The sequence below is a fragment of the Trichechus manatus genome, unplaced genomic scaffold (assembly GCF_000243295.1).
Source record: "Trichechus manatus latirostris isolate Lorelei unplaced genomic scaffold, TriManLat1.0 scaffold00088, whole genome shotgun sequence".
Classification (NCBI taxonomy): Eukaryota; Metazoa; Chordata; class Mammalia; order Sirenia; family Trichechidae; genus Trichechus; species Trichechus manatus.
In genome coordinates this window covers 7085777-7102223 of record NW_004444024.1, presented here as the reverse complement: position 1 = coordinate 7102223, position 16447 = coordinate 7085777, and the positions used below count along the sequence as shown (strand labels likewise).

At 38.5% G+C, this 16447-nt stretch overlaps 1 protein-coding gene across 1 annotated transcript in view; it reads left to right on the top strand.

Annotated features, from left to right (window-relative positions):
* The window catches only part of PAK1 (p21 (RAC1) activated kinase 1), a 137953-nt gene extending 121989 nt beyond the window's left edge, over positions 1–15964 (top strand). Inside the window, exon 15 of the mRNA XM_023736585.1 lies at positions 15349–15964. Coding sequence (XP_023592353.1) covers positions 15349–15399 — 51 coding nt within the window. The 3' untranslated portion in view covers positions 15400–15964. The remainder of the gene's footprint in view (positions 1–15348) is intronic.
* The last annotated feature ends 483 nt before the right edge of the window (positions 15965–16447 follow it).

The window sequence follows — 16447 nt, the reverse complement described above, 5'->3', positions numbered from 1 at the left end:
GTAGCTGTATAGTAGGTTCTGAGGTCAGGTAGTGTGAGTCCTCCAACTTTATTCTTCTTCTTCAGTAGTGCTTTACTTGTTTGCGGCTTCTTCCCTTTCCATATAAAGTTAATGATTAGTTTTTCCATCTCTTTGAAGAATGTTGTTGGTATTTGGATCGGGATTCCGAGGCAACAATCTTGCTGACACAGCTGCAAAGAAAGCTGCCTCCCGGGCCTTATCAGCCTTTATTATAAGACCTAGGCCCTTCTACAGTGACTTCAGTTTATATGCTGTTTTAGAAATACTTTTTGAATACCAACAGTCCTAAAAAGTGAACTTATAACTTGGAAAAAGGTTGGCTGTTATATAACATCCAACTACCAAGTTATGACTTGGACCTGATGACAGAATTACCAAAATATCTGCATCTTCCAATTGCTCAAAATTTACACAGACTTTTGCATTAGGGACAAATGAAAATAATGCCGATCTTAGAAAAATGCTGGTGAAATGAGGAATTCTTTGAGCCTATAAAATTTGTAGTCTCCCAGTGTGCTACATGTAATCCGAGAGCTAAACATGTTAAAACTAACAAAATTTTCCTCGTTGATAATGTCGCTAAACGAGCTGTTTTTCAAGATCTTGCCCTTATAAAAACCAGTGGTAGAGACTACCTTGATTTATTTATGAATAACTGTAATCTTAGTGGATTGGCCCCATAGCTTCTTGAAAATACCAACAGCTAGCTTTAACAGTTGAAACAGAAATATGGAAAAGGGAGAGCAGTCATCAAGACCCTGACACTATGGGCCAAACCTAACGGAAAAGTAGTTATGCCTAAATGCTGGCATGTTCCTGTGATGTGTGCCTTACACGAAGGTTCCTATTTAGTACATGACAAAATGATAGAAATTATGAGAAAATATTGGTAGGGAAAATTTTTTGAAGCAGCAGAACATGTTCTCACTGTTCCATATGCTCTCACCATAATCCTGGAAAACATTAAGACTCAGCCTGGACGTTATCCTTTACCCATTGCTTCTGCTCTGGAATGGCAAATAGATTTCATTCAGCTACTAACTTCTAATGGTTATAAATATGTACTTGTTATGATCTGCTGCTTCTCACATTGGGTAGAAGCTTTCAGTTGTAGGCAAACCACTGCTACTTTTTTTTACAAGGAAATTGCTTGGGAGCGTTACACCCTTTTGGAGTAGCCTGACTCATTTCACTAATTAGATTGTCAAGGAACTTTGTTGCATTTTTCCTGTATAGCAGTGGCTGCACTGTCCCTGTCATTCTCAATCTACTTTTCCTCTTTCTCTTTTTTTATGATAGCCATCCTAGTGAATATGAAGTGGTATCTCATTGTGGTTTTGATTTGTATTTCTCTGATGATTAATGGTGTTGAACTTATTTTCATGTATTTGTTTTGTGTATGTCTTCTTTGGAGAAATGTCTGTTCATGTCTTTCACTCATTTTAAAATTGGAGTATTAGTTGAGTTTTAAGGGTTCTTTGCAAATTTTGGATATAAAACCCTTGTTTGATATATGGATTCCAAATATTCCCTCCCATTCTATAGATTGCCTCTTCATTTTCTTGATAATGTCCGTTGATGCACAAGTTTTTAGTTTTAATGATACCAAATTTATTTTTTCTCATGGTACTCGTGTTTTTGGTGTCATATCCAAAAATCTTTTGCCTAAAAGAATGTCTTGAAGCTTTCCTCTTATGTTTCTTCTAAAAGTTTTATGGTTTTAACTCTTATATTTAGGTCATTGATGCATTTTGAGTTGATTTTGTATATGGTGTGAGTTATGGGTCTAGCTTCATTCTTTTGCTTATGTGGATCCACTTGTCCCAACACCATTTGATGAAGAGAGTATTTTTTCCCCATTAAATAGATTTGACACCTTATTAAAAGCAGATTGCCATGGATGTATGAATTTATTTCTGGATTCTCAGTTCTATTCCGTTAGTCTACATGTTGATCCTTATACCAGTACAACACTGTTTTTAATATTGTAGCTTTGTAGTACATTTTGAAATCAGGAAGTGTGATTCCTCTTACTTTGTCCCTCCCCCAATTGTTTTGGCTATTGATTTTTGAAAATTTTCAAGTTCTCTCATCTTTACTTCTACTGCATATAATCTTCTGTTAGTCTAAGCAGTGTGTTTTAATCTCAAATATTGTATTTTTCATCTCTAAAAGTTCAATTTAAGTCTTTTTTACTTCTTTTATGTCTTTTCTTAGCATGTTTGTTTTCTTCTACTTTCTTGGGTATATAGAATATAGTTATAATATTTTAATGTCTTTACTAATTGTCAGACATTTCTGGGCTGCTCTTAATTTTTTTTTCTCTTCTCCATATGGGCGTTATTTTCTTGCTTTTTTGTATGCCTGTTATTTTTGATTGGATAATAGACATTTTGAATTTTACTTTGTTGGATACTGGATATTCTTGTATTTAAAAAATTCTTTTTTTATTGTACTTTAGATGAAGTTTTACAGAGCAAATTAGTTTCTCCTTAAAACAATTAATACACATATTGTTTTGTGACATTGGTTGCCAACTCCACAACATGTTAACACTCTCCCCTCTCGACCTTGGGTTCCCTTTTACCAGCTGTCCTGTCCCTTCCTGCCTTCTTGTTCCTGCCCCTGAACTAGTGTAGCCATTTAATCTCATTTTGTTTTATGGGCTTGTTTAATCTTTGGCTGAAGAGTGAACCTCAGGAGTGACTTCAGTACTGAGTTAAAAGGGTGTGCAGGGGCCATACTCTCAGGGTTTCCCCAGTCTCTGTCAGACCAGTAAGTCTGGCCTTTTTTTTTGTGAGTTAGAATTTTGTTCTACATTTTTCTCTAGCTCTGTCCAGGACCCTCTATTGTGATCCCTGTCAGAGCATTCAGTGGTGGTAGCTGGGCATCATTTAGTTGTTCTGTGCTCAGTCTGGTGGAGGCTGTGGTAGTTGTGGTCCATTAGTCCTTTGGACTAATCTTCCCCTTGTGTCTTTGGTTTTCTTCATTGTCCCTTGCTCCAGATGGGGTGGGACCAGTGGAGTATCTTAGATGGCCATTCACAAGCTTTTAAGACATTTTCCTTATAAACTGTTACACCAGTTAAGCTAGATGTCCCCCCAAGACCGTGGTCCCCAGCCCTCAGCCCAGTAATTTGATCCTTTATGGAGTTTGGATGTGTCTATGAAGCTTCCACGACTTTGCCTTGGTCAGGTTGTGCTGACTTCCCGAGAATTGTGTACTGTCTTACCCTTTACCAAAATTACCACTTATTTATTGTCTAGTTACTTTTTTCCCTCCCTACCCCTCCCTTCCTAGTAACCATCAAAGATTGTTTCTTTCTGTGTGTAAACCTTTTTATGAGTTTTTATAATAGTGGTCTCATACAGTATTTGCCCTTTTGTGATTGACTTATTACACTCAGGATAATGCCCTCCAGATTCATCCACGTTGTGAGATATTCACAGATACATCATTGTTCTTTATTGTTGTGTAGTATTCTGTTTTGTGTATGTACCATAGTTTATCCATTCATCTGTTGATGGGCACTTAGATTGTTTCTATCTTTTTGCTATTGTGAACAATGCTGCAGTGAACATGGGTGTGCATATGTCTATTTGTGTAATGGCTCTTCTCCAGAATATAGTCCTAGGAGTGGGATTGCCAGATCATGTGATATTTCTATTTCTAGCTTTTTGAGGAAGCACCATATCGTTTTCCTAAATGGTTGTACCATTTTGCATTCACACCAGCAGTGCATAAGAGTTCCAAGCTCGCTGCAGCTTCTCCTACATTTGTTATTTTCTGTTTCTTTAAATTAGTTCCAGTAATGTCGGGGTGAGATGGTATCTCATTGTAGTTTTTATTTGCATTCTCTAATGGCTAGTGATCTCGAGCATTTTCTCATGTGTCTGTTAGGTGCCTGAATATCTTCTTTGGTCAAGTGTATGTTCATATCCTTTGCTCACTTTTTAATAGGATTATTAGTCTTTTGTTATAGAGGTGTTGGATTTTCCTGTAGATTTTAGAGATTAGACCTTTATTGGATTTGTGATAGCCATAATTTTTTTCCTAGACTGTAGGTTCTCTTTTTATTCTTTTGGTGAAGTCTTTTGAAGAGCATAAGTGTTTAATTTTGAGAAGATCCAAGTTATCTAGCTTATCTTCTAGTGTTTGTGTATTCCTAGCTATGGTTAATGTTATGCTAATGCTGTGTATTAGGGCCTCTAGCATTGACTCTATTTCTCTTTCTATGATCTTTACAGTTTTTGGTTTTATGTTTGGGTCTTTGATTCATTTTGAATTAGTTTTTGTGTATGGTGTGAGGTGTGGGTCCTGTTTTTTTCTTTTTTTTGCAGATGGACATCCAGCACCATTTGTTAAAAAAACTGTCTTTTCCCCATTTAATGGACTTTGGGCCTTTGTTAAAGGTCAGGTACTGTAGATAAATGGATTTACATCTAGGTTCTCGATTCTCTTCCATTGTTCAATGTGTCTGTCATTGTACCACTACCAGGTTGTTTGTACTACCATAGCTGTATAGTAGTTTTTTGAGGTCAGCTACTGCGAGGCCTCCTACTTTATTCTTCTTCAGTAGTGCTTTACTTATCTGGGGCTTCTTTCCTTTCCATGTAAAGTTAATGGTTAGTTTTTCTCTCTTGTTAAAGAGTGCTGTTGGTATTTAGATCGGGATTGCATTGGATTTGTAGATTGTTTTGGGTAGAATTGACATTTTCATAATGTTGAGTCTACCTATCCATGAGCATGGTATGTTTTTCCATTTATGTAGGTCTCATTTGGTTTTTTGCAGTAGTGTTTTGTAGTTTTCTTTGTATAGATCTTTTATGTCCCTGGTTAGATTTATTCCTAAGTATCTTATTTTTTTAGAGTTTATTATAAATGGTGTTGCTTTCCTGATTTCCTTTTGTAGTTTTCTTTATTGATGTATAGGAATGCAACTGATTTTTATATGTTTATCTTGTATCCTGCTACTCTGCTGAATCTTTCTATTAGTTCCAGTAGTTTTCTTGTGGAGTCCTTTGGGTTCTCTATGTATCATCCACAAATAGGGATAGTTTTACTTCTTCCTTACTAATTTGGATGCCCTTTATTTCTTTTTCTTGCTTTATTGCTCTAGCTAGGATTTCCAGCACAACGTTAAATAGAAGTGGTGCTAAAGGGCATCCTTTTTTTTTCTTCCTGTTCTCAAGGGGAATGTTTTCAGCTTCTCTCCATTAAGAATGATGTTGGCTGTTGGTTTTGTATGTTGTTTTTGTTGTTGTGTGCTGTCAAGTCAGTTCTGACTCATAGTGACCGTATAGGACAGAGTAGAACTGCCCCATAAGGTTTCCAGGGAGAGCTGGTGGATTTGACCTTTTGGTTAGCAGCAAAGCTCTTAACCACTGTGCCACCAGGGCTTTGGTTTTGTATAGATGCCCTTTATCATGTTGAGGAATTTTCCTGGTATACCTATTTTATTGAGAGTTTTTATCAGGAATGGGTGTTGGACTTTATCAAATGCCTTTTCTGGATCAGTTGAGATGATGATGTGATTATTTTCTTTTGTTTTATTTATATATGGTGGATCACGTTGATTGATTTTCTAATGTTGATCCATCCTTGCATACCTGGTATGAATCCCACTGGGTTGTGGTATATTATTTTTTAGATATGATGCTGACTTCTGTTGGCTAGGATTTTGTTGAGTATTTTTTTCATTGATATTCATGAGAGATACTGGTTTGTCATTTTTGTTTTGTGTAGTGTCTTTGCCAGATTTTGGTATCCAGGTTATGCTGGTTTCATGGAATGAATTCGGAAGTATCCCTTCTTTTTCTGTGTTCTGAAATAGTTTGAGTAGTACTGCTGTAAACTCTTCTCTGAGTGTTTGGTAGAATTCTCCAGTGAAGCCATCTGGGCCAGGGCTTTTTTTTATTATTATTTTTATTGTACTTTAGGTGAAGGTTTAGAGAACAAATATTTTTTTTTTAAACAGTCAGTACACATATTGTTTTATGACATTGGTTAACAACCCCATGACATGTCAACATGCTCCCTTCTCAGCCTTGGAGGACCCCCCCCCTTTTTTTTTTTGGTGAAAATATACACAGCCAAAGATACACCACTTCAGAAATTTGTACGTGTACAATTCAGTTACGTCGATTATGTTCTTCCAGTTGTGCTGCTATTCTCACTTTAGATGGTTTACAGAACAAAATAGTTTCTCATTAAACAGTTAGTACACATATTGCCCTATTACAATGATTAGGAACCCCACTACATGTCAACACTGTCCTTACTTAGCCTTGGGTTCCCTATCACCAGCTTTCTTGTCCCCTTCTGGGCCAGGGCTTTTTTTTTGTTGGGAGTTTTTTAAATTAACTTTTCAGGCTCTTCTCTTGTTATGGGTCTGTTCAGATTTTCAGCATCATTTTGTGTTAGTTTGGATGGGTAGTGTGTTTCTAGAAATTTGTCCATTTCCTCTAGGTTTTCAAATTTGTCGGAGTGTAGTTTGTCATGGTACTCTGTTATGATCCTTTTTATTTCATTTGGGTCTGTTGTAATGTCCTCCTTTTCATTTCTTATTTGTGTTATTTGTTTCCTTTCCTGTTTTTGTTTTGTCAGTTTGGCCAGTGCTTTGTCGATTTTCTTGATTCTTTCAAAGAACCAACTTTTTGTTTTGTTGATTCTTTCAATTTTTTTATATTCTCTGTTTCATTTATTGCTGCTCTTATCATTGTTATTTCTTTTCTTCTGGTGGCTGTGGGCTTCTTTTGCTGTTCTCTTTCTGTTTGTTCGAGTTGTATAGCTCATGTTTTCGTTTTGTCCCTTTCTTCTTTTTGAAGTGTGCATCTATTACTATAAATTGATCTCTGAGCACTGCCTTTGCTGTGTCCCAGAGGCTTTGGTATGATGTGTTTTCATTCTTGTTTTATTCTAGGAAATTTTTTATTCCATTTTTGATTTTTTCTATTACCCAGTGGTTTTTAAGCAAGGTGTTATTCAGTTTCCGTGTGTTTGATTTTTTTTCCTTGCTCTTCCTGTTACTGATTTCTATTTTTATGGTATTGTGATCAGAGAATGTGCTTTGTATTATCAGTTCTCTGAATTTTGTTGAGAATTGCATTGTGACCTAAAATATGGTCTATTCTTGAGAACATTCTATGTGTGTTGGAAAAGAATTTGTACTTTGCAGCTGTTGGGTGGAGTTTTCTGTACATGTTTATGAGGTCAAGTTGGTTGATTGTGGCCTTTAGATCTTCTGTATCTTTGTTGAGTTTCTTTCTAGATGTTCTTTTACTGAGAGCGATGTGTTGAAGTCTCCTACTATTATTCTGGAACTGCCAATTTCTCTTTTCAGTGCCTTTAGAGTTTATTTTATGTATTTTGGAGTCCTATCATTGGGTGTGTAGATATTTATTATGGTTATGTTTCACGGTGGATTGTTCCTTTAATCATTATGTAATGTCTTTCTTTGCCTTTTGTGGTGGATTTTGTTTTAAAGTCTATTTTGTTTGAGATTAGTATTCCCATTCCTGCTCTTTTTTGGTTGCTATTTGCTGGATATATTTTTTCCATCCTTTGATTTTTAATATATTGTCTCCTGTAGACAGCATATTGATGGGTCCTTTTTTTTTTTAATCCATTCTGTCACACTGTCTCTTTATGAGTGCATTTAAGCCATTTACATTTAGTGTGATTATTGACAGGTGTGAGTTTATTGCTGTCATTTGGTAGTGCTTTTTTGTGGTGCTGTCAGTTTTCTTTGTTCTTCTTATCCTTCTGTGCTGAATTCTTTTGTTTGTGTTTTTTTTTTTCATTTCTTTCATTTTTGTAGATTTTATGTTCACGAGACTTTGTTTTTCTTCTTTATTTTGATGAATAGGTTTGTTAACTTTCTTTGTGGTTACCTTGAAATTATCCCTATTTTCTTAAGTTTAAACCAGTCTTTTATTACTTGATGACACCTTGAGTTCCTCTCCATTTGAAAATTCTATACTTACACTGTTTATTCCCTTTTTATTTTTCTGACATTGTTGTCATTTGCAGATTGACCTCTTTGGTTCCCTGTTGTGAATTTTTTAGTTTTATTTTATCCTTGAGAGTTCATTTTCTAGGTTGCTATTTGACTGACGCTGTTTTATGTGTTAGATTCAGGTGGTTGTCTGATGTTGTCAGTTCTGTAACCAATGAACTCCTTTTAATAGTTCTTGTAAGTTTGGTTTGCATTTTACATTTTCCCTTAATTTCTGTTTATTTGGAAATTTCCTAATTTTTCCATCATATTTGAATGAGAGTTTTGCGGGATGTATTAATCTTGGTTGGCAGTTTTTTCTTTCACGGTTTTATATATGTCATCCCATTGCCTTCTTGCCTGCCTGGTTTCTGCCAAGTAATCAGAGCTTAGTCTTATTGTTTCCCGTTTGTAAGTGACTTTTTGTTTTTCTGGAGTTGCTGTCAGGATTCTTTCTTTGTTTTTGGTTTTAGCAAGTGTAATTATGATGTGTCTTGGTGTTTTTTTGGGGGGGTCTATTCTGTATGAGGTTTGTTGAGTTTCTTGCATGGTCAGCTTTTCATCTTTCATGATATTACAGAAGTCTTCTGTCATTATATCTTCAATGATTCTCTGTGTGTTTTCTGTTTTCTCCCCGTTTTGGAACTCTAATCACACGTACATTTTTGCTTTTTATCGTATCCCACATTGTTCTCAGGGTTTTTTCATTTTCCTTTGTTCTTTTCTTCGATTTCTTCTCAAGCAAAGTGGTATTCAAGGATTTGTCTTTGATTTTGCTGATCCTTTCTTCCATTGTTTCAAATTTGCCCCTAAAACCTTCTGTTACACTATTTCTGAAATCTTGTTATTTATCTTTTGTGTTTCTAATTGTATGATTTCTAGTTGTTTATTTATTTTGACATTTTATTCCCGTATTAGTTTCCAATTCTTCCATTGTTTTGTCTGTCTTTTCCATGATTTTGCCTATTTTTTCCTTATTTAGTTTCTCTGCATTTTCTTCCATCACTTGGCAAACCTGAATATTATAGATTAGAATTCCCTATCAGGTAGCTCCAGTGCTTTTTTTTCTAGCAGAAGGTCATCTGGTGTTTTATTTTGGTCATTTTCTGGAGCCATCCTCTCCTGGTTTATTATATGTTTTGATATTTTCTGTTGTCTCTGGGACCTTCAGGAATTATTATTATTATTATTATTATTTGTTTATTGATTGTAGATAGGACTGTTTTGTTCTGCTTTTTTGTTTTATTTGGTTATGTTTGGGCAGGCCGGCTGAGTGTTTTGTTCCTTGCTTGCCTGTGGACAAGATAGTTCTTACCACCTTGTCCAGGTGTTCAGGGCTGGTCACTCAGCTATGGTGTAGCAGGGCAGGTTCAGCAGGGGTGGAATGGGGGATGGGTAGTTTGTGACATGAAGTGGGGACAGCAGGTTGGGGCTTTGGGGCAATGCATGATGGGATCTGGGAGACTGTGTCATTACTGCTTGGGGGTGTGACACTCAGCACATGGTGTAGAGAACAGGATGGAAAGGAGAAGATGTGATGTGCAGAGCTAAGTGGGAGAGTGAAAGCAGAGAAACAAAACCAAAAAAAAAGAAGTATAAAAAAAAATTAAAAAGAAAAAATGTAAATAAAACGGTGGTAGGATTCGGCAGGTGATGACGGGACAGACCTGACAAGGCTGTGTGCTGGTGGCTCTCTAACCAAGTGGTGTGGCTTAACCTATCGAGAAGGAGCATGGGTGGCGCACGAGGCTAGGAGGACAGGAGAAAGGAACGGAAAGCAAGGAAAGAGAGAAGAAACCAACAGTCAAATAAACAGATAAAAAATAAGAAAAAATAGCAGCAACAACAATAACAAAAAATGTGGTGGCAGGGGAGCTAGCTGTTGGGGGTGGGGCGGAATTGGGATGGCGACGAGCTGATGTCTCTCTTGCCAGGTGGCGTGGCACAGCCTTGTCAGGAAGGGGCAGAGGCAGTGCAGGGCCTAAGTGGGAAGGAAAAGGAAAAGGAGAAGAGAAAAATACAATATGGCATTGAGGACAATGCAGACCTGGGGAGGCCACGTGCCAGAGGCTCTCCAGCCGAGCAGTACAGCACAGCCTGCCAAGAAGGGAGGCGGTGCACGGGGCTGGGTGAATGTGAGAAAGGAAAAAGGGAAGGGAGAGAGAAGAAACAAAAACAGCAAGTAAATAAAATGGCACTGAGGGAGCTGGTTGGTGACAGCAGTGCAGACCTGGCGAGGCTGCACACAGTGACTTTCCAACCAAGCTGTGCAGCAGGGCCCCTCCAGAAGGGGTGGGGGCAGTGCACAGGGCTGGGTGTGTCAGACAAAGGAAAGGAGAGAAAGAGAAGAAACAGGAAAAAAAAAAAAAAGAACAAACCAAAAAATCACAGCCTGTCAAGAAGATAAGGGGATGGCACGCAGAGGTAGGAGGGTGGGAGAAAGGAAAAGAAGGAAGGGAGAGCGGTAGAAGCAACAAAAAGCAAAAAAAAAACAAAAAACAAAAAAAAACCCCATAATATCAAAAATCAAACAGAACAAAACTGCAGACCAAAAACAAATAAAAAGATAACTCTGAAGGGGCTGGCCAGTGGGAGCAGGGTGGACCCTGGTGGCGGTGAGCTGGTGTCTCTCTGGCCAAGCAGCTATGGCCGTTGGCAAGCAGTGGAGGTGTTGTGCAAGGAAGAAGGGTCGGGGATGGGAAAGCATGTATCCCTGGTTGCCGGGTGCTTTGTCTCCTGTTGGGAGCTCCGCCGTGAGGTTGCCTTCCCATATAACCTGTCTGCATTCTTTGGTAGCTGCAGTCCAAGATGGTGAATCTGGCCATGTTACCTGGTAGAGAACCTCCACTCTGTAGCTCTCCTTGTTGTCTGTTCTTTGTCAGTTTCTTACTCCATTCAGTGCTTGATCAAGTTCTTTATTGCTTCATTTGGTACTTAGGGTGCCAGGATTGACATTTGTATGTTTTACTTAGTTTTTTGGGTCTTTGCTGCAGAGGGATGACATGGTGCCTCTGTCTATAGAGCCATGTTGGCTCCACCTCTCTAAAGATACTCTTGATCTTTGTTCTAGATCACTGTTAAGTTGCATAGAAAGATTTTGATTCTTTTAAAGCTCACCATTAAGCTTTGTTAGGCTAGACTAGAGCAGCCTTTAATATAGGCCTACTAACTAAGGCAATACCCTTCTGAGTACTGATTTCCCCCATATATTACAAGTTTCTTTCACTCTGGTTGGTGGAAACACCAACTACTCCTAGTCCTGTGTGAGCCCTAGAGATTTTTCCGTGATCTCCTTTTGTATAGTTCTTTCCTCAACCTCAGTTAATTTCTTTACCTGCATGCACGGGCAATACTCACCTGGAGATGCAGGAGTAAGGGGAACTCTTGCCTCCTCAAACTCCAATTTCTGTCTCCTCAATTCAGAGAGACTACCAGGCTTTACCTGCACTGCCCCTCCTGCCGCTGCAACCTGGAAGCTCTATCCAGGTTGTAAGTGAGACATTCATAGACTCATTGCCTTTGTTTCTCTTCTCTCAGGAATCACTGTCTCGCCCTGCCTATTTTCCAGTGTCTGGAAACTCTTGTTTCATTTTTTTTCTTTTTTTCTTTTTTCAGTTTTTTAGTCCCTTAAGGTGGAAGGATAACTCTCGTCCCTGTTACTCCATTTGGCCAGAAGTGAGAGTTTTACCATACACTCTTAAACACAACTCTAGAGTGCCTTTCACAAGTTAAAAAAGAAAAAAAACCCAGAGTGGAGCATCATAGAAAGTTTTCAGAAGCAGAGAGTATTGCCTGGGATAAGATACTTCAAGATGATTTTTGTTTGTTTTTAAATACTTTCTCCCTGCCACCTCCCTCCTGCTCCTGAATCAGTACATTCTGTGAAAGTTCCTGTGGTATGAGAGTAACTTTATCCTATCACAGTGGGGTGAGAATATGCAAGGGTGACTGCTAGATGTCCCTCAATATTGGTTTTTCCTTTTTTTTTAAATAGTAAGAGAACCCGTGTCTGTTAGTGAAATATCATGTGAAACTAACGTAAATGTCCTTAAAATAAGGGGAGCTCCCTTCTCAATTCCTTCCTCTTTCTTGCTGGCTGGATATTGGAATGATGGTTATAGCTTGAGCAGCCATTTTGGACCCTCAGGAGGAAACCCTGTGCTGAGAATGGTGGAACAGCAAGCTAGAAGATGTCTGGATCCTAAATGATATTATGAGGCCACATACCACATACCTTGTTCTTTATCTCTGAACTTTTTTTTTGTATAAGAAAACATAAGCTGTCTTATTTGACCTATTGCTGTCTTGAATGCTCTATCATTCATAATTGAGGTCAAATGTAGTTTATTCTATATGGGAGACAAAAAAAGGGAAGGCATCTATATGGCTGAATTGTTTATTAGTTAAGGGTTGTATTTTTTATATACTTCACCCATGTTTCTAACTTCTTAAGTTATTTCAAGAGCATGTTACGGTTTGCGAAGCATATTCATGTACATTATCTCATTGATGCTTTCGCATCTATTAGTTGTCTGGAACAGGGACTCTGGTCCCGTTTTATTATTATTACTTTAAATTTTATTGTGTTTTAAGTGCAAGTTTGCAGTGCAAATAAGTTTTTCATTCCAAAACTTATACCCAAATTGTTTTGTGAAACTTGATTGCAATCCCTGCAGTGTGTCAGCACTCTCCTCCTTTCCATTTCCACCCTGGGATCTCCGTGTCCGTTTGTCCAGTTTTCCTGTCCCTTCCTGCCTTCTCATCTTTGCTTTTGGGCAGGTGTTGCCTTTTTGGTCTTGTGTACTTGATGAACTAGGAAGCACGATCCTCACGTGGGTTATTGTTTGTTTTATAGGCCTATCTAATCTTTGGCTGAAGGGTGGACTTCGGGAGTGGCTTCAGTTCTGAGTTAGCAGAGTGTCTGGGGGCCATAGTCTCAGGGACTCTGTCAGACCAGTAAGTCTGGTCATTTTTTGTGAATTTGAATTTTGTTCTACATTTTTCTCCCCCTCCGTCCAACAAAAAACCAAAACCAAACTCGTTGCTGTCAAGTCGATGCCGACTCATAGTGACCCCATAAGACAGAGTAGAGCTGCCCCATAGGGTTTCCAAGGAAGACATTCAGGCAGTTAACAACACATGAGGAAATGCTCAAGATCATTGATACTGCCGACCTTTTGGTTAGCAGACGTAGCTCTTAACCCCTACGCCACCAGGGTTTCCCGCTCTCTCTGGGACCTTCTTATTATGATCTCTGTCAGAGCAGTCAGTGGTGGTAGCTGTGCACCATCTAGTTCTTCTGGGCTCAAGCTGGTGGAGGCTGTGGTAGTTGTGGTCTGTTAGTCCTTTGTGCTAATATTTTCGTTGTATCATTGGTTTTCTTCATTCTCCTTTGCTCTGAACGTGATGGGACCAATAGATGTACCTTAGATGGCTGCTCGCAAGCTTTTAAGACCCCAGACACTACTCACCAAAGTAGGATGTAGAACACATTTCCTTAATGAACTGTGTTATACCAATTGACATAGATGCCCCCTGAGACCACGGTCCCTGGCCCTCAGTCCCAGATACTCGGTGCCTCGAGGTATTTGGATGTGTCTAGGAAGCTTCTGCGACTTTGCCTTGGTCATGTTGTGCTGCCTTCCCCTATATTGTGTGTTGTTTTTCCCTTCACCAGAGTTAACTTAGCCATCTAGTTAGTGATTTCCTTTCTCCACCCCTTGTAACTATCAAAGATTTTTTTTTCCTGTGTGTAAACCTTGTTTTGAGTTTTTATAATAGTGGTCGCATACAGTATTTGTTCTTTCGTGATTGACTTATTTCACTCAGCATAATGCCCTCCATATTCATCCATGTTCTGTTTTGTGGATTCATCATCATTCTTAATCATCGTGTAGTATTCCATCCATCATGTGTACGTACCATAATTTGTTTATCTATTCATCTGTTGATGGGTACTTAGGTTGTTTCTATCTTTTTGCTATTGTAAATAATGCTTCAGTGAACATAGCGTGCGTATGTTTGTTCATGTGATGGCTCTTATTTCGCTAGGATATGTTTCTAGGAGTAGGATTACTGGATCATACAGTATTTCTATTTCTAGCTTTTTAAGAAAGCACCATGTCATTTTCCATAGTGGTTGTACCATTTTACATTCCCACCAGCAATGCATAAGAGTTCCAATCTCCCTGCAACCTCGCCAACATTTGTTATTTTCTTTTTTAAATTAGTGCCAGTAATGTCAGGGTGAGATGGTATCTCATTGTAGTTTTGACTTGCATTTCTCTGATGGCTAATGATTGCGAGCATTTCCTCATGTGTTTGTTAGCCACCTGAATGTCTTCTTTGGTGAAATGTCTGTTTATATCCTTTACCCATTTTTAAATTGGATTATTTGTCTTTTTGTTATTGAGGTGTTGAAGTATTCTATAGATTTTAGAGATTATGCTTTTGTCAGATATGTCATAGCCAAACTTTTTTCCTAGTCGGTAGGTTCTTTTTTTACTCTTTGGTGAAATCTTTTGATGAGCATAAGTGTTTAATTTTTAGGAGCTCCCAGTTATCTAGTTTATTTTCTGGTGTTTGTGCATTGTTAGTTATGGTTTATATTGTATGTATACCATGTATTAGGGCCCCTAATGTTGTCCTTGTTTTTCCTTCCATAATCTTTATAGTTTTAGGTTTTATATTTAGGTATTTGGTTTATTTTGAGTTAGTTTTTATGTATAGTGTGAGGTATGGGTCCTGTTTCTTTTTTTTATGGATGGACATCCAGTTTTGCCAGCACCATTTGTTAAAGACTGCCTTTTCCCCATTTAATGGACTTTGGTCCTTTGTCAAAGATCAGCTAACCATAGGTGGATGGGTTTACATCTGGGTTCTCAGTTCTGTTCCATGGTCTATGTGTCTGTCGTTGTACCAGTGCCAGGATGTTCTGACTACTGTGACTGTATAGTAGGTTCTGAGATGAGGTAGTGTGATGCTTCCTACTTTGATTTTTTTCTTCTATAATGCTTTGCTTCTCCGGGGCCTCTTTCCTTTCCATATAAAGTTGGTGATTAGTTTTTCCATCTTGTTAAAGAATGCTGTTGGTTATGGTCCCATTTTAGAGGTGAGAAACTTAGACCTAGAATGCTGCCATAAATACTCAGCAAGTTAGTGGGAAGGACAGGATAAAGCTCTGTTCTTCTACCCCCAATCTAGCATGTTATCTTTGATAATAAACTTTGTTTTATCTATCTCTTTCCATAGAATTCTGTTGAATGGTGGAATGGGGTGAGCTTATTTAGGGGAGCTACACTATATCCTGATTGTTTTATTTGTCCTTCCAGCAAAAGAGTGGATCATGCTTAAGAACAGTGAGCCCAGGAGTGAGAAGATAAGAAGCCTGAAAAAGTCACGCACATGGACCTCACATTTCATCAACCACCATTGCTATGTTACCTTCATTACTGGTTGCTACAGCTGTCAGTGGAAACTGAAAGACTGGAAAAAATATAAATTAGGATCCTGTTGCTGCAATTGGGTACAGAGATATGGGAAGGAGCTCAACCACACTTTCTCAGATGTGGGGAACACATGGATGGCCCCTGGCACCAAGAGAGGTTATTAGAGTCTCCAGAACTGGGGATTCTAGGGCTCTAGTTCTTCTCTCAAAAGACTGTCACAGTTCTGAATCCAAAGAAAACTTTACTGAAACATGTACTTGCTTTCTTTTTGTCTTTTCACTTTTGTTCTCCACTTTTCCTTTTCCTTACTACCTCTTTTATGTCATTCATTCACTCATCAACTTTTGCATTTATTCATTCAGTGAACCTTGAAGAAAAAGTGAAGTTTGTGTGCAATCAGATATTTTTGGCTAGGAATACCTGAATCTTTAATTCTTTCTTCACTGTGAGTTTTCCAAGGGAATTATGCTCATAAGAAAAAATAGCAAGTTGGAAACAAGGCACTCCTTTATTACTGATCTGGCTAGTGCTCACTGAGGAGTCCTGGTGGTGCAGTGGTTAAGCACTTGGCTGCTAACTGAGAGGTCAGCGGTTTGAACCCATCAGCTGCTCTGTGGGAGAAAGATGTGGTAGTCTGCTTCTGTAAAGATTATAGCCTAGGAAATCCTATGGGGCATTTTTACTCTGTCCTGTGGGGTCACTATGAGTTGGAATTCACTTAACAGCAATGAGTGGGTAGGTAGAACCTGCTATTCCCTAATGGGAAGAGTTCTAGTAAGATTGAGTGATGGCATGTGGCCTAGCCTCATTGAGCACCTCTTTCTCTAAGCTATATGTTGAGACCCTCTGGTGGACAATATGGTGTAAGAGACCAAATATGAGTACATTGTAGTGAGAAGAGGAGTGTATGCATGTATCTTTACCTACTTGGTTCAGCTAGGATCCAAGAATCGGGCCAGTTGGGGCACTAATTTCTTATGCC